Source organism: Lingula anatina, chromosome 1 (assembly GCF_051362555.1).
Source record: "Lingula anatina isolate TDL-2025a chromosome 1, LinAna3.0, whole genome shotgun sequence".
NCBI lineage: Eukaryota > Metazoa > Brachiopoda > Lingulata > Lingulida > Lingulidae > Lingula > Lingula anatina.
The window spans coordinates 34565177-34582791 of record NC_141767.1 but is presented as its reverse complement, the minus strand read 5'-3'; the positions used below and the strand labels follow the sequence as shown (position 1 = coordinate 34582791).

At 35.1% G+C, this 17615-nt stretch overlaps 3 protein-coding genes across 17 annotated transcripts in view; 2 read left to right on the top strand and 1 right to left on the bottom strand.

The window, feature by feature from the left end:
* The first annotated feature begins 21 nt into the window (after window positions 1–21).
* Window positions 22–6520, top strand: LOC106180121 (phosphoglucomutase-1). Its single transcript, XM_013564013.2, has 10 exons — window positions 22–482; window positions 984–1146; window positions 1635–1901; window positions 2205–2395; window positions 3164–3318; window positions 3692–3823; window positions 4322–4441; window positions 4757–4940; window positions 5230–5364; window positions 5650–6520. The coding sequence occupies exons 1-10, from the start codon at window positions 240–242 to the stop codon at window positions 5737–5739; spliced, it is 1680 nt and encodes a 559-aa protein (XP_013419467.2). The 5' UTR covers window positions 22–239; the 3' UTR covers window positions 5740–6520.
* Window positions 6521–6833: 313 nt separating this feature from the next.
* Window positions 6834–10806, bottom strand: LOC106180124 (transmembrane protein 183). Of its 2 annotated transcripts, none has more exons than XM_013564022.2 (5): window positions 10650–10806; window positions 9776–9871; window positions 9029–9148; window positions 8211–8430; window positions 6834–7893 (listed from the first exon to the last, which is right to left on the bottom strand). In XM_013564022.2, exons 1-5 carry the CDS (start codon window positions 10804–10806, stop codon window positions 7290–7292), a joined length of 1197 nt encoding a protein of 398 aa, XP_013419476.2. In that variant the 3' UTR covers window positions 6834–7289. The 2 variants fall into 2 exon arrangements, with proteins under 2 accessions (XP_013419476.2, XP_013419475.2); XM_013564021.2 differs by having other exon boundaries at window positions 10509–10686.
* Window positions 10738–17615, top strand: part of LOC106180122 (liprin-alpha-1) — a 72548-nt gene continuing 65670 nt past the window's right edge. For 13 of the 14 annotated variants that reach the window (XM_087001624.1, XM_087001614.1, XM_087001622.1 and 10 more), the window contains exons 1-2: window positions 10738–10906; window positions 11019–11285. In XM_087001624.1, the coding sequence (XP_086857750.1) occupies window positions 11046–11285 (240 nt within the window). In that variant the 5' untranslated portion in view covers window positions 10738–10906; window positions 11019–11045. The other variant, XM_087001612.1, reaches the window with a different exon arrangement.

The following is a 17615-nucleotide window of genomic DNA, read 5'->3' as shown; positions in this document are numbered from 1 at the left end:
CAAGAATTGAAAAAGAAATGAGAAAAGTTTATCAGTTACACTTTTAATCTCATGATTGATAAAAATCAACTTTTGGTGATATTTCATCAATATTTTCTCTAAAAATCACTTATGATGGGGATCGAAGAGCAATATTTATGTCGTGACCTTGATCTAGTTACTGAAGGACACAGGGACAGTATAAACACGACAACTTCCACCCGGATTCTGCACAATTTCTCACCTGACAGAAGCGCAACATGACTCTCACTTCTTCCGAAGTTGAAACGAAGCCTTTTGAAGGCCAGAAGCCAGGAACAAGTGGTCTTCGTAAGAATGTAAAAGTATTTCAACAAGGGAATTACACTGAGAATTTCATCCAGTGTACGCTTGATGCGTTGGGGGAGAAACTCGCCGGTTCGACTTTAGTTGTAGGAGGAGATGGGCGATTTTTCGGAAAGGAAGCTGTTGGGATCATCGTGCAGATGGCAGCTGCTAATGGGGTATGTTTATAGGGAAAATACGACATTTATTTTGGCTGTCATGGCCTAAAATACTACATCACACAACTATATTATAACGTACATGTACGTGGCGCTGTGTTAAGATTGTGAGTACAGCTGCACTGTTATTGACTATATCTCAAAGTCTGAACTAATCTACACATCACACACTCATACACGTGGTTAAATTTGATATGTTCCACAAATGTTTCTTTGGTTAGAATAAAAGTGATTGTTTTAGAATGATAACCCAGAGATAGAAATACTAGTACTGAGTACATGCACAATATTATAAATATTTACAAAAAAGAGGATATTTTTTGTTTAATTTTAGTGTGCTTGTTATATAATAGAGTGTCGATTACAAATATGCATTTTAATACATGTCTTATTTTGATGTCTGTTCCTTTAATGGCAATATACAAATTTGATGTTTATTTATTCAGAATAACAGATATGCTAACTATGATGCCTAAGGGTAAAAAATCATTGCACTTTTAGGTTTCCAAGCTCCTTATTGGACAGAATGGCATCCTGTCCACCCCTGCCGTGTCCTGCGTCATCAGGAAGTATGGCACTGATGGGGGCATTATTCTCACTGCCAGTCACAACCCAGGAGGCCCGAATGGAGACTTTGGGATTAAGTTTAATATTGCTAATGGAGGTCAGCTCATTATTATTTTTTATCTTTATTTTCCCTTTTTACATAATGTTTTTCCTTATTTATTTATTTATTTATTTATTTATTTGATGAAAAATTATCGATGTTATTTTTTTATTGATAATTGTGCAAGTCTTTATATTTACTTATTTATATGGGAAAGAATATTATCTTGTGATGTAAAACACCAATCTCTAAATCTGACAAATGTGACTGGCCAATTGTAATTCCTTTATTTTAATTCACTAGCTGTAATATCCTGGTTATGTTCTTGAATTGAAATGTATGTCCCAAGTATTGTAATCCTGAACTTGTTGTTGGACTTCACAGATGTCATCTTTCTGTGACGCCAGTGCAATATGTTCCACATGGGTAGCGAGGCACATCTTTATAATATTTACAGATCTGATTATCATGGCCTATGCATTCATAACTATTAAATAGATTTATTTTGACAAGTAAATACTCTAAATTTGATTTATTTTTTACAGGCCCTGCTCCATCAGGCGTAACAGATAAAATTTTTGAGCTGTCAAAATCAATAACCAAGTACAAAATCTGTAAAGATCTCAATGTGGATCTTTCTAAATTAGACACTCATGATTTCACGGTTGATGGAAGAAAGTTCACCGTGCAAGTTATTGACTCCGTAGAGGATTATTGTGGACTGATGAAGGAGATCTTTGATTTTGGTGCCATAAAGGAACTGCTGACAGGACCTTCAGCTTTAAATATAACACTGAATGCTCTTCATGGAGGTATAGTAGACAGTTTTACATATGTGTACCCATTATCTCAATTTTTTGATGGTTATCATGTTTATTATCATTTCATGGGCATTTGCCAGTGGCTGTATAATAGGAAGCCCACCTAAAATGCGGTGAAACTGCTTTTGTAGTGAAATTTTAATGGACAGTTTTTTTCTATTAAAACAAAGCATCCTCAGTAAATTGTTTCAAGGTTCGCACTGGTGATATATGATAATAAATTTCCGTTAGGTATAATGAGATTAAAAAAAAAAAAAAGACAATAATTATCTGGAAATTACATTTTTTTTTCAGTCATGGGGCCTTATGTAAAACGAATAGTTTGCCAGGAGCTTGGTGCCCCAGAGACTAGTGCAGTGAACTGTGTCACTTTGCCAGACTTTGGAGGTGGCCATCCTGACCCCAATCTTACATATGCAGCTGAACTTGTAGATGAAATGAAAAAAGGAAACCATGGATTTGGTGCAGCTTTTGATGGAGATGGGGTAAATGTTTATGATGCATATAATTTTGTTATGTTCTTTTTAAGGTTATAAGATTAAGTTTTCTGCTGCTTACTCTTTAGTTGCCTCCATTTTAAGTTAACTTTTAAGTAATTGTTAAAACAATTCAACTTTCTTTATTAGCTAACAAACATGTATTTTTATCACAGTGCATGTCATAAATTTATACAGCTATTATGTCCTTATTGTGTCTCTTGTGTCAGTGAACTGCAGTTAGTTTTGTATTAATTCTGTTATCATGGTTTATATCACATTTGTCAGTTACTGCAGATACTGGCCAGAACATCACGGTTGGTTTACCACAAGATATCACTGACATCATTGAGAGGAGTGTCTTATAGCAACTATCATGCCTTGTCATGGTCTGGTTGACTTATATATGTGTCTATTGACTAGGCACTATTTTGTGTTTGAACTGTTTTTCCCCTGTTTCAAATTATCCACAACTCCTTTTCCCTTTTTTTTAAAAGACTATTACTTATTTTTCATACCATTTTTTGTGCAGAGAAAAGTGGTTTGAAATTAAAGCATAAGCAAGGAAATTATGAAAAAAATGCTGCCATTGTAACTATACAAAGAATTACCACAATATATTATTGATTTCTATCTATTGAAATTGAATTGTGTACAATTTATTGTACAGTGTAACTTTACAGACAGTATGAAAAAATAGTAATGATTTCCTTTAAATTTCTTACAAAATGTTGCACAGTATAACCTTTAGCAAACGGCCTATTTTAATTTTTGCAGGACCGAAACATGATCCTTGGTAAGAATGCCTTTTTCATCACCCCATCTGACTCTCTGGCTGTGATAGCTGCCAACATGGAGTGTATCCCTTACTTCAAGAAGACAGGGGTTAGGGGGTATGCCAGGAGCATGCCCACTGCTGGGGCAGTAGACAGGTATGAGAAATTTTGTATTGTGTTGTATTTCATGGTACTATATTGTACGCTTTTTCAAACTAAAAAGAACATAATACATAGTGCTGACCATGTATACTTTGTGGCAGAAGTTTTGGCAAATATGTTTTATTCAACTCTTTTTTATTTTCCTTAAACCTGAAGGCATTTCTATTTTTAATATATATTTTGTTTATAAAGATTTTCCCTGACATATTACTATCTGACATTGATTCTGTTAGATGAAAATATAAAATTAGATTCAGAAAATTTGGGTTAGATCCATTTCATAGTATTATTTATTTGTAAATAAATAAATAAATAAATAAATAAATAAATAATATTATTTATTTATTTATTTTAAACAACTTTGTAGGGTTGCTAAAGCTCTGGGAAAAGAAATCTTTGAAGTACCAACAGGCTGGAAGTTTTTTGGTAATCTCATGGATGCAGGGCGACTGTCCTTGTGTGGAGAGGAAAGTTTTGGGACAGGCTCAGATCACATAAGGTACACCAACATTTGATAGATGATTACTGAGAAGTGTTCTTTGATCAACTTGACAGTTAAATTCCTTTCCTTTTCTTTTTTTATTTCTTTCTTGTATTTGAAAACTGGTTAGTTTTAAAGGTCTCATCTATGAATAAAATAGAAAACTAACTCAAACTCCATGCTAAATATATTTCTGATACAAGTTTGAATTGAGCCTTTCTCAATGCCTAACTATATGTATCTATAAAATTATCTCCCATGAGCATAACCACTTTCTTTTTTTGTTGTCCAAATGCAGGATAATATGACACAGTTCCCAATCATGTTTTTTAATGGAAAAATTAAAATAAAAGCCCTTTATTTACTCATCTTCAGCTTGGGTTTTGGACCAGTTGTTCTTTTCACGTGCAAAGTTTCAGCCTTTATCAGCTTCTGTAAGGAACAGCAGTCTCATGGCTCAATAACTACAAATGCTGGTTAAAAGTAACTAAATCATTCAAAATCTTTAAATTTCAGGGAGAAAGATGGTCTGTGGGCAGTCCTGGCTTGGCTAAGTATTCTCGCCAATAGAAAACAAAGTGTGGAGGGTATTGTGCAGGATCATTGGAAGAAGTTTGGAAGAAATGTTTTCACCAGGTATTTCAACTTCAGATAGGTAACTCATGAAAGTTTACACTAAAAATGTGAAGAATAAATGATTTGCCATTTTTTGTTTAAATTCTGTTGAGTTTCAGAGTTAGCTTCTAAAAAGGGGTTTGTGATTGAAGATGATTTTAAAAGTGCACTTACAGAAATTCTAGAATAAATGATGCTTACATAAAAGTTCCAAGTTGTGTCAGTGAATGTAACAAGTTTTAATGTGGATTCACAAACGCGTTTACATATATTTAAATGATTAGAGCTTTAAAATGCTATTCTGAGAAAATGCACCAAATTACCATGTGTCTTTAGGTATGACTATGAGGAAGTGGACAGTGCACCAGCTGACCAAATGATGGCCAAACTTAATGACCTGGTTGGTGACCCTTCATTTGTTGGCAAGTCATTCTCCCATGGAGACAAGGTTTACAAGGTGGCCCTGGCAGACAACTTTGAATACACCGATCCAATAGATGGTAGCGTGACAAAAAAGCAGGTAAAGTGACCATTTCTCCATTTAATTAGCAGGGTGATGTTATTCTTTTTTGAGAAGTATTGTTTGAATGCTATCAAGGAAACACTTAAAGCTGTCTTTCTCCCATATGTTTTCATTTTGCAGCACATCTTTTAAATATAGTGTCTGCATGACCATTCTAATAAGTAATTTAAAATCAAGGATTGCCAGTTTGCAGTTCCCTTCCTGATAACATTTAGTAGCAGCTTTTTTGTATCAATTATTTTTTATTGTTGTTGCACAGATGTTGAACAGTTTTGATTCCTTTCAGGGTATAAGGATTGTTTTTGAAGATGGATCTCGTATTGTGTTCCGTCTGAGTGGAACAGGCAGCAGTGGCGCCACCATTAGAATGTATATTGACAGCTATGAATCTGATCAGGCCAAACTGAATGGTGATGCTCAGGTACTTTATATTTCTCTTTAGGCAATTGTCACAGTAAATGTTTCACAACAATGAAAAGAAAAAGGAAAAATCAAAAAAAATTAAGAGCTATTTTTTATTATTATTTTTTTTAATTTAAAGGCATATGATGTAAGTATCCTTTTTATCTCAGAACAGTTACAAAAATAGTGAATTGTTTAAGATGCTGTATTAACTATTTATACTTGCTAGATTGTACAAGTTAGAGATAATCATTTTTATAAAAGTTATTTTAAATACATTTATTAACATTTAACTTTTTTACAGGAAATGTTGAAACCTCTGGTAGAAATTGCTCTTCAAATCTCGCAGCTACGAGAGCTAACTGGCAGAGAAAAACCTACAGTGATCACCTAAAAATGAAACAGCTTGTTCTTTTGTTTTGGCTTTTAAACCCCAGCTTTTAATGAAATTTCTCCATGTGGTGATGATGAAAACGTACCACGTTTGACACAATAAGTATGATTTATTCAGCTAACATTGAATTTTAACATTAGAAATTAATTAAAAATCAGAACTGTATCCAAAATGTTGCAATACCTCATTGCCATACTATAGCAAAGTTATGCATTTTTATATTAGGTTTTAGGATTTTTTTTTTTTTTTTTTTTTTTTGATGAAAAAAATTTTCATCCAGCTTAATACTATGCTCCATGTAATGGAGATGGCTATAAGACTTATCAGATGCAAGGGTCACTTGGACATGGAGTCCATCAAATATGCATCAAGTTAAACTGCTGTTCAAAGTGTTGAGACTCACGAGCAGGGAATTTTTCAAAAACTTAATCCTAGGGAAATTTAGCCCTTCCATTGTTTAACAATATTAATGTGCATTTAACTGGATTGATATCCTTTTCCAATGATTGTTTTTGTCATTTGTTCCGAGGTTTGTTTTGAAAGGGGTGAAGGGTATAAAATGAAAAGCACAGTTGTGAGATTTGTTACTAGCAGCTTCCTTATGTATGTGTCAAAAGAAAATACTTCAAAAATGCTAATTAAGTGCATTTAGAACAAATTTAATGTGTTAGTTTCTGTAAAGTGACGTTTTGTTTATGTAAATAACAATTATAAGAAATGTGAATAAGTGTTTTTAGGAATATTAACATCAATTGATATGTAATAAAACTGGTGCTCTTTATGAAGTTTTAAACCATTTATTTTGCAACTTTGTGTTATCTTATGGTCATCAAAATATTATGCAAAGAAATGGTTGGTTGCAGGCAAATGGCGTTGAATATTCACATTTAGGACTATGAACACTTATTTGTTGAAAGCTACCTTGTTTTTTATCATTTTTAGTGTCTGAAGAAAAGATTGAACTCTCAAGATGTGATCAATAAATTTTTGCTTTGATATCATAAGATACTGAGAATGTTTCTGTTCTGTAAAAGTAACTTGTAATGTTTTTAATATATAGAAGAAAAAATTGTACCTCTCCAAAAACAAAATCGGCCTTTTTCTACACAGCTCTTTATTTGGAAATCTCAGACTTCCCTAAAGTTTTTCACTGAAAGCACTGGTACATGTGGGCACTGTTCTCATTCTTAAATAACTTAATAAAATAAATATATAAAACATGCCATTGCTAAATGAGAATATCCAGCTTCTAAACACAAACTGCAACAAGTCCTTTATAATTGCCGCATGTCCTTTAAATGTCACAACCATCTATAAGTACGAGGAAAGCAACTTGTATTATATTGGATCTGCAGTGAAGATGTTGATTTTTTTATTCTAAAGGGATGTGATTTTTTTTTCAGATGTTTTTTTTTCAGAATTATGTTTTTTTAACTTTGCTTCTCGAAGTTTTCTGGGATAATTGCACAACATTGTCAATTTTCATTCCACAACCCCAAGCCCCTCCCCCCTTCCCAAACCTCCCTCTGTGTTCACTACTGAACCAGATGTCAACTGCTCATGTGTATAGATCTGGGATACAATGTGTCCCACCACCTGAGAACTTTAATATTCACCACAGGGTCCAAAGTCACCAGCACATCGCTGCTGCTTATCACATTGGAATTCACAGTCTGATGTGGCCCAAAGTGCAGTTTGAGTTTATGATTAAGCATATTCTGACTCACATTTAGATAGGCCTTTTTAAGCAGCAAACCCATGACACTGGGAATAGAGATAAAATTCAAGCACCAAACTTGCAGTATGGCACAATCTCTGTCCGGATTGAAGTCCACATCATTGTAACCATGGAATAAATCCTGGCGTTTGGATTTTGACATTGTATTAGTCAGTGGACAAGTCGTCTTTGAACGTTTTTCAAATTTAAAAGAAAAATGCCACTTGTTTTTCACAGTTTCATACCACATCAGTTGGCACTTCATAGCCTCAACGCTGTATAAATCCACCTCAAATGGCACACTGACTTTGGTCCGCTCAATAAAAGGTTTGTGCAGATGAAAGAGAGCTTGGATAACTCTTGCCTTGATTCCATGGTGTCTCTCCATACAGGTTGGTTTAAGATCATCTGGCACTGGGATGTTAATGTTATAATATCTGAAATACAAAATGGCAAGATTTTAGGAGAGCTCTATATATAATGAACCAACAGTTTAAAATTTTTCATTCACAAACAAATTTGATGAGAAACTTGGAAACAAGTAAGTAAGTTTCAAGTTTTTCAGAAGGCCTGCCAAAATTGTAAATAGTTTTTTTTAGATATTAATGTACCTTCCTCGCTTGTGTTATAACTGTTACTTAAAAGTATACCCTTGAAAACTATTATCATGGGAAAGCATAAGTGATCAACAGAGACTGAATGGTGCCTTTCTTTAAGCTATATTAGCAGTGAATATTGTAACATGAAAATCTACCTGTGGTATAATTTGATCCAGAACCTAGCAGTGTGTGTTATCAGATGTGTAGTTCTACAGATTGCAGCAAATATCCCAACATCCTCTGGCTGGACAAAGTCTGACACCATCCACCAGACTTCTACGGGATAGGAAAATCCTTCTCTGCACATTTTCGTCTCACTTTTGGGAAGTTTTGTCTTCTTTTTCATGGACAAGTTATGCAAAATTTCTGCAATGTCTGTAACAATGAACAGAACAGAACAGATCATTCAGTTAGGTTTGTCTGTCATGCCAGAAGTGGGATGCATTTCCTTGTTTCTCTATAAAGTGAGAAACTAATGACCCACAACAGGATCCCGGACAGATAAAAATTATGCCCATACTCTACAGATGTTCATCATCCACTAGTAAAGTATTCATTGAAATGTCTTTTCATTTAAGAAAGTAGTAAACAAAAACTCAACAGATGCAAACACTGTTGTTGATAAATCTACTTACTTAGTATATCCACAAGAGTTTTAAAATAAGGTTAATGGATGAATTATCTTTTTTGTCTGGATGTAATACATGCTTAAGGCCTCACACAATAATTCAATAAAAACATATATATCATTCACAAGATTTCACTATAAAGTTGATTTTCTCTTGGTGAAATGTCCCAGTATGTTTTTCTTACGAGTCCTGATAGAAGATTATAATAATCACTTTTAAAATGCAGACATTTGCCTTTCTTAAAAAAAATTAAATCTATAAATCTGTGTTAAAATCCATCCCATTTCTTCAAAGAGAAGAGAGAGATTTTTATACCAATAACATGTATCAGGAACTTTACAAACCTTCATCTTCTGAATTCACAGCATTTTCTTCAGTTTCACTGTCAGAATCAAAATCTGAGAGGTTCTTCTCAAACCATGTCAGAGCCTGCGATTCTGGGGTTGGACCACACATTTCTTTCACTAAAAAAAAACATGTTTTATACTTGGTTAGATATTATTCTATTATAAATAATGATAATTATACATGAACAACATTGCAAGACATCCTTATATATATATATATATATATTGTTGTGTATAAGTAGGTCAGCTTATGACGTCACCATATCGCGAGAGCATGAGTATCTCGAGAGCATTAGTTTAGACAGACGCTGGGAGTATGAACAGATAGGAGACTGAGTTTTGTCTTGGGACTTTTGAAGGAGAATTTTTTTTTTTTGGAACCTATCTACCACTGAACCGACACTCATATTTTCTACTGGAACGTGCATTGTAATTACTGTGGGATTTCATCGGACACTTTCACTGAACTTTGAGCCGATTTATCTCCATTCACTCTCCAGTCGACGGATTCACATTGGACTTTCACACAGGACACTTCATGCTTTCAGATAGGTTTATTTGTGTATTAAGAATAGCTTATTGTTATTGTCATAAGTTTATTTAGTTTTAATAAAATATTAAAACTTCTTTAAATCTTTTGTCATTGATTTTTGCTGGCATTGGGTACTCTGACCCGTAACAATATATATATACATATATATATATATATATACACAGTTATACTAGGCTATGTAAGACACTGACCTTCATGGTTCACAGCGTTCACAGCTGCCTTCTTCATTCTTCCAGACGCAGCCACTGGCTGCCTGTCACTGTTGGCATAATCATACACTGTCACATCTGAAAATGAGAAAAGATCATGCCATTCAAAGCTTTCAACAAAAAGTATATATTAACAGTTCGATAAAATAGTAGTTATATGCCGATAATGGTATATTCCTATAAATATTTATCTAATATTTAAAGCAACCTAGAAAACTTAATACATTTTACCAGAATAGCAATCCAATTACCATTATTTGTATATTAATATATTAATGGCTGAATAAACCCTTATCTTATCAAAAGCATACAAACAATATGAAACAAGGAGGCATTTAACTGTGGACCCATTTTTTTGGTGAAATATTGTTAGGTAAACACCCATTTATGATTAAGCAAATATGGAAAATGGTCTTCTAAAATTCACCATAATCAAAATGATAAAATGAAATAAATTTAAAGAAAAAATTTTCAACAATAATTTATTAAAAAAAATTGCATTTCCCCCCGTGGCGTGCAATTCGTAAAATACTCAAATCGGCAGAAGGCACATTTCTCTGAAAAAAAAAACAAGTATCGATTTCATGAGACATTCTTTCACAGCACCACTACTTGTAGTACTAGCAGTAGTAGCGTTGCATAACAAGGCCACATTCAACAAGTTGTCAACACGCACCGTCTTGCACGATCAGCGATGAATGAAAAGTAAACTCACCAGTCTGAGTGCTGCCACAGTGCCTCCTAGGCGACCTAGGCTTTCTTGCCGATCGCGGCATCGACCTGACCAATGAGACAAACGACTAAATAACATCATTTTTGGGAAAATATGGGGAAAGCGGTTTGTGCTCACACCTACCCAAGCTGTCGGCCATTTCCGGTATCAATTCACGCACGCGCATTCTCCCGGCAAAGAACGATGGGAGTGACCTCTTTTCCCATTGAGAGGAAAATGGCTTCCAAGTAGGAGGCCGGAGTCGGCTTAAAGGGGAATTTTTTGGTTGTATTTTCTCCATATGGTATACCTCTGGGAACGTGGATTATTCACGAAATATACAGCAAATGCGAGGGATTTGATTTCAGCTACAAGAATGTTACTTAAAGTGTAATCAAGAGGTAAAAATCGGCTCTTTTCGGCATGCGTCTGTAATGATCCATTGATCCATTTTTACCATCTCGGAGTGTTGTGTCAGTTTTCTGTCAGCTCACCCGGTATTTTATTATCAAGTTTTCAGTGGGATCTTGTTAACGCAGAATGATGTGCGACGTGATGCCTACTATAGCCGAAGACGGGTCCTCGGAGCGTGACTCCCAGTATTCTGGGGAAGACGCAAACTTTGAGCAATTGATGGTGAACATGTTGGACGAGAGAGACAAGCTAATGGAGACTTTACGAGAAAACCAAGACCAGCTTTCGATGGCGCAGGGGAAGTTGAGAGAGGTTGAAAGGGAAAGGGACGCATACCAGAAGCAACTGCAATCTAACACCCCGCAGGTATGTCGTAAACATTTTGTTCCCCAACCAGTACGTGTCGTGTTACTTTTCCATTTGTGCTATATGCTCTGCTGCGATTATAACACTGATTCCATTAAAATCATTATCAAGCACATCTGTGTTATAATCTCACCAGGGTGGCCCTATAAATGGTTATTACTTATGGACATAACCTGATGTATCTTCAATACAAACAAGGCCATACCATTGAACTATGATCTCAGAATGTGGACCATTCCACTCACTGTAGCAGGTGTTTCTTAGGGAGAGCAAAAAATCTATACATTGATTCTTCATAACATAATACAGTTTTATAATTAGTCCAGCCTAAGATAGCTCAGGAAAGCTAATCCATTTAATTGGCAACATTTAACTGCAAATTGCTTTAACTTCCCATATGCCATTGTATTATGACGCACATGGAGTTTGCATTAAAACCAGCCTGTGATATGTGACATTAATTACATTGTGTTTTATGCCCTTGATAGGATGCATACTAGCAGTTGCTAAACCTGATATTGCCTTAAGCCCCTCACAGACTGTCAGGATATTTAATAGAGGTCTCTGTTGGATGAGTGTCTCAGTATTGTAATTCTACAGTTATTGATGATCTGAATACGTGGGTAACTCTGAATGATAAAAGAAAAAAAAAGAAAGACATCTTATGTCATTTCCGAAAGTTTTATGTTTGAAACACCTGCAGATGTCTTAATCTAGAACCATACGTGAGTTTTTTCATGTAGGTGATATTTGTCTCCGTACTGATATCGCTGGCTTTTATCAGTTTTACGTGAATGTGCACATGCAGATCTTACGTGGTGCTGTATACATGAGAACGACGATGCTTAATAAACTGAAGTAGTGATACCTGACACTACTATTGTGTGAATCTGATTTTATAAGTGAGTGATAATTGAAAACCAAGTTGTTGATCTGTGGTATTTAGCTCATCCAAAGGAAATATTCAATTTTCATAATTTGCTGTTGGTAAAATAATACAAAGCAGTACAAAAGGGAATGCATGTGGCAAGTTGACTGGAATTTAAAGAAAACAAAATACACAGTATGTATCTTTGCTATGCTCCTCCTTCACAATGTGTGTTACAAGTAAAGGAAAGAGAATGTTGTGAAATAGTTTGGCTATTGTGTTTCTTCTGTGTCCCTTTCCATTTTAATAATAGTGAAGTATGCTGGATATGGTGTATTTTCTATGTGATTCTTTTTATGTTATGTACAGAATTGCAAACTGAAATGGTCTGGGTATTCATGTCTTTATCAATATTTTTTTCTCAGTTGATTTACAAAGAAAAGTGAAAATGGTGGAAAATTTGCATATTCTGGAAAGTGCTTTTCTTTAATTTTGTTCTGCGGATATAGTAAATGCATTTATTTCAAATGAATCTTAATTGATTTAATGCTTAAAATTAGCACATGCAATTACTAGATTCAAAAATCTTCTTAGGATGAATTCTTTTATATTCATAGGCCTGCATTACTTACTAGTAGTCAGTCGATTGATTTTACACACACCCTGTTGGCCAGAAATAGCCTTGAAGTATTGGTTTGGCTTTACAGTCTAAGGAAATATGAGGTATTAAGACCGTTTGATATAGGGAAAATGATGCCTTTCATTAGTCTCAACAAGTTCTCTGTCTGTAGCAACAAATTTTCGTTTGTTTATGGGCACATTTCATGTGCTGCAGTCATCTTGTGCTGTGGCAACATTTGTCATGCAATTGTTTCGTTAAACTGATAGCCATGCAGTTCATTACTCATTCAAAATTATATCACCACATAAGACAAAAGTATAAATCATAGTTATAATAAGTTGGTTTCTGGAAAGTGTCGGAAAGGTCCAAGTAGTTGGTCCGTTATATATCCCATTCTCATCAGCACCATCAGTCTATGTAGATTGATCCAACTCTGTGGAAACTCTCGCTGAGTGCAATCAGCTTAACTGAATAGCATGTGTCTTATTGTTTCCAACGTAATCTTATAATCAACAGCTTTTCTGTATTCTACTAAGGCCAGGATTGTACTCAGCAAGAGTTCTTGCAGAGATGGATAGATCTATGTAATTCAGTGGTGTCTATGGGAATGGGCCTTGTTGACATGTATGTCAAAGCAGTACTGGTTAGCTTATTCCAGTGGTGTCAGTGGAATTTAAAAGAAATACAGTGAAGATGATTTTATATTTACAACAAAGAAAGCCAAATATTCTCTTCTGTGGTTTATATTTTGTTAGGAAGAGATTCTGCCTTTAGGAACAGAGCAACCACCATTATTTTAGCGATTACTGATGAAATAGAATTGTTCCAATGTTTTTATTTGTCAGTTAGACTGGCAATACCATTCCTTAGAATGGCATGTATTTCATCATAGATGTAGTCCTCTATCCAAATGCAATCGATCACAATATTAGAAATATACAGGCAGTGCTTGATACATCTCAGTCTGGCTGGTTCTTGGGGCGCGTTCATACAGGGCTCAGTTGGACTGAATCTCAATTGACCTTGAAGACACAGAGAATCACTGTTGCAGTACAGTTGGTATGTACATAGCATGTTTTTTGTGGGAATTTTTGCTTTACCCATTGGTGTACATTTCTCATTTTCTGTAACAGGTAGGGTTGCTATAAAACACCCTTCAAAACAAAACCCACGTTAATCTTAGGTATGTCTGAACACATCCCAAAATACTGAGAGATTTCCAAACCCCCCTCCCCCAGGGACTGCGTTTTCCAATTGCATGTCCCTGTAAATTGTAGAATTTTAATGGAACATTTCCTGTGTGTTGAGAGGTAATAGACTATTGCATTTTAACCAGCCTATGTGTCAAAGAAGAAAAGAGTTCAGACAGGACTCCTTGCTTATCAGTGGGAATAAATCTAGATCCTATCCTTACACGGGCAAATTTGCTTCTTTTATAAGGTTGAATATACTGTGCAAAGATTTAATATCATTGGATATGTCTATAATTTATTATGTCATACATATTCATAATTGGTGTATTTGTTGAAATCACTCACACGTGCAATATTACAAATTCGATATATAAATTGATTTCTCTAATGGGGAATACTTGAATGCCCACACTCACGGGTTTTTTTTAATTTTTAATTCACAGTAGATTTATCATCAGCTTAGTCACCACTCAATTATTACTGTGTCTCTTTACTTATGAAAATCTGGTAAGCAATCTGGGTTGATCTAGGTAGCCTTTGTTCTCAAATAATACAAATGTGATTGTTCCGTTTTTGGATCACGCTAAAACGACTGTCTCTGTGGATTTGACTTTTTTGAACTAAAAATAGTCTCTACATTTCGATGAGCCGATGTCTTGCTGATGGTAATGTTCAAACTTTGCCTGTATCATCCCCACACATGTCACTTGAATCTTTTGCTATTAGGTTCTCATCTAATACTGTGGGCAGGCAAACCCATCTCACAACATTGGTTTGGAATTCAATTTATGGAGGATGTGGCAGCATCCCATGCTTTTATTCTATGTGCAAATATGATTACACTAGCCACTTGGGGTCCCTGGGGTACCACTGGTGGGACAGCAGCTATGGCAACCCTGCCCTGGCTCAACCTGTGAAATAGATTGGATAATGGAGAGGGATATATATGTAAGGCTTTGGGTAGAACTAACCCCAGATTTCTCCTTCTTTTCTTTGGGTGGTTTTAGATGATTTGTAGGTCTGTGTAAGATGCAGGTTGGTGACAGAAAAGTTAGATGTACGTGTTTTAGTTTGTATTTTATTATATAACAGAGTCAAGAATGGAATACACATATACATGATCTTGAATTTGGTTGCTTTACTTAAAATTTCTGATAGTATTGCTGTAGGTCAAAATTACTTCACTTGCCTTTTGACAAGTCAGTTTTTCAAACAAAAATATAGGTAATTTAACTAAATTTAGGTAATTTAACTAAATATAGGTAATTTAACTAAATTTAACTAAATTCTCAAAGCCCTCTTTTCATACACACATTACTGAAACCAGATTTTTGTCTTCTAAACCATGATTGGAATTGCAGACATTGTGTAGGTTGGACCAGAGATGGGAGCATCACCAGAAATAAGTGTTTTGACATGTGTAGATAAATGCAGTTTGCAGAAGGAGTTCTGGCTCTTCCTTGCCTATCTGGAAATAATTGCCTGTGCAGTTTTGTAATTTTTGACAGAGTTACTGAGAGATCTATCTGAATGTTGGACACTTAATTCTGATCAGAGATTCAGGTTTTTGGAAACCACAGCAACTTGCCTAGCATTTCAGCTGATTTGTATGCTGGTAGATACACCTTTAGATCCTACACCACTTTTGAGACTGGGTGAACTAAGGTTATGCATTGAAAGTGGATCTTTGGTTTTGGAAAGGCTTTTTTGCACTACTGAATGCAACGTCCCCTTGTGTAATGACATTACCCAATCTGGTTTACTGGAAGAGAGGTGATAGCTGAAACTTGTCTGACCTGACTCTCATGAGTCAACCTCTAGCAAAATGGTGGTCTTTGAAGTGGAATTGCCTAATTTCAATGGTCGAGGCATCCCAAATGTGGCGTCAGTGGAGGTTTCATCCATTTTTTTTATTGCCAAAATACATCCCCACCCCTTCCCACCCCACCCCACCCAAAAGATAGGTAATTTTTATGAAGCCTGAATAATGCCTCAGTTTTCATTTACATCTCTTATGAAAGAAAAAAGTAAGTATTAGAAAAACCAAAAATTATATTACATAATTGTTTTCAAATAATTGTTTATTATCTTAAAATTGTGTGCAGACCACACACTAGGCATCTGTATTTTCCTTCTCACATATAGAATTTCAAAGCCAACAATGTCAGTCATTAAAAGCCTGAAAATTTCAGACAAGTTTGGCACGTTTTTTTTTTATTTTTATTTTCTGTTTCATATTGTTTTGTTCTATCTCGGCCTAGTTCAAACCGAGGAAGATGAGTAACTTGTGTAGGATTGACTGAAGTGTGCAGTATATGGATAGTATTGTAATAATTGCATGAGTGTTGCAGTGCATAATGAATTCTCAAGGGATTAAGAGATTATGATAAGATGCTAAAACTAACTGTGGGCACTAAGTGCAATAGATGAAGAGCAGCCCAGTATGGTACTGTATTTATTTGTTAGGTCATAGCTTTTGTAAAAGTGTGTTAGGACCATTAAAGATAGACTGTATTATATGTATATGTACTTTATTATCATAAGCATATTGCCCAATAGAATTATCTTTCTCTCATCCCACTCCATCCGATTACAGTGATGGGATGCCTTGCTGTAATAAATACTCCCATTTGTCTTTTACTTTTCTTTTTCTGTTTCATCAAAATCCTCCATCTGGTGACAGCGGTAGCCAGATGTTGGCTAATTAACACATTTTTTCCACATAATCACAATCTAGTATCACCAGAAGTGGCAATGTTGAACACCCGTGGTCTTATCAAGTCATCATTACAAGAGCCTGTCCTCTGTTGCCGAGATCCCAAGCTGGCTGTGTTTGACTATTCCAGTCACATCTTGCCTAGCACCTTGATTCTCTCCAGCCTGAAGCAGAGGCTGTCTACCACACACACACATATATATCAGTCACACTTTCTTGAAGTGCTAACTTGAAGGTGACATATTGCTTTAAGGTTGCATTTCCAGTCAAGTTTTTTTATGGCTTAACTTAAAACGGACTAATTTGGCAGACAGTATGATTAGATTTTCTAATCATAAGAAAACACTACTCATCAAAACTTTCCCTAACGCCACCATGATGAATGAGGTGTTTAGCCAGTGTATTGGCCTTTTGTGGTTAGAAACCATAAAAACATCATGGTCTGCTGAGGTGATGTAAACTTAAGTTTAGAAATCATCATTTGCCTAGAAATGCATCTTCAGATGAAGTATAGATCAGAGAAGGGATTGCCTCTTCTCCTTGGATTATATCCTCTATTTTACCAGTATAAGTTGCTTGATGTGGGTTGAATTTTCAGAAATTGGTATCTTGAATCTTTGGAGTTATGTGGAGAAAGTTAAACTGAGGGGAGGGATCATTCTCTTTCCTGATTAAAATGCGTTTACACGATGTATAATAATGATGTAAAAGTGCCATTATGCTCAGTAGAGCTCTGTTGAATGAATAATTTGAATGAAGGAATTGTATTAATAATATTTTATTAATGTAATTTGCTGATTGGGTTGCCACAGTGGAACCTTTTCCAAAATTAGTTTTAGAATGGATTTTTTATAGTCGTTTATACACAGTACAAAATAAAATACAAAAGAGATAAGACTGCAACTATTGTCATTGAGTCATTCATCATAGA

What these genes read in the sequence shown, in the direction of transcription:
- LOC106180121 (XM_013564013.2), top strand. Translation starts at nt 240, where the DNA reads ATGACTCTCACTTCTTCCGAAGTTGAAACGAAGCCTTTTGAAGGCCAG. An exon ending in CAGCTTTTGATGGAGATGGG is followed by an intron (nt 2,396 to 3,163) that starts GTAAATGTTTAT and finishes TAATTTTTGCAG; the next exon opens with GACCGAAACATGATCCTTGG. An exon ending in ACTGCTGGGGCAGTAGACAG is followed by an intron (nt 3,319 to 3,691) that starts GTATGAGAAATT and finishes ACAACTTTGTAG; the next exon opens with GGTTGCTAAAGCTCTGGGAA.
- LOC106180124 (XM_013564022.2), bottom strand. Translation starts at nt 10,806, where the DNA reads ATGGAGAAAATACAACCAAAAAATTCCCCTTTAAGCCGACTCCGGCCT. An exon ending in GGAAATGGCCGACAGCTTGG is followed by an intron (nt 9,872 to 10,649) that starts GTAGGTGTGAGC and finishes TCTCATTTTCAG; the next exon opens with ATGTGACAGTGTATGATTAT. An exon ending in TGGATCAAATTATACCACAG is followed by an intron (nt 7,894 to 8,210) that starts GTAGATTTTCAT and finishes TTTGTATTTCAG; the next exon opens with ATATTATAACATTAACATCC.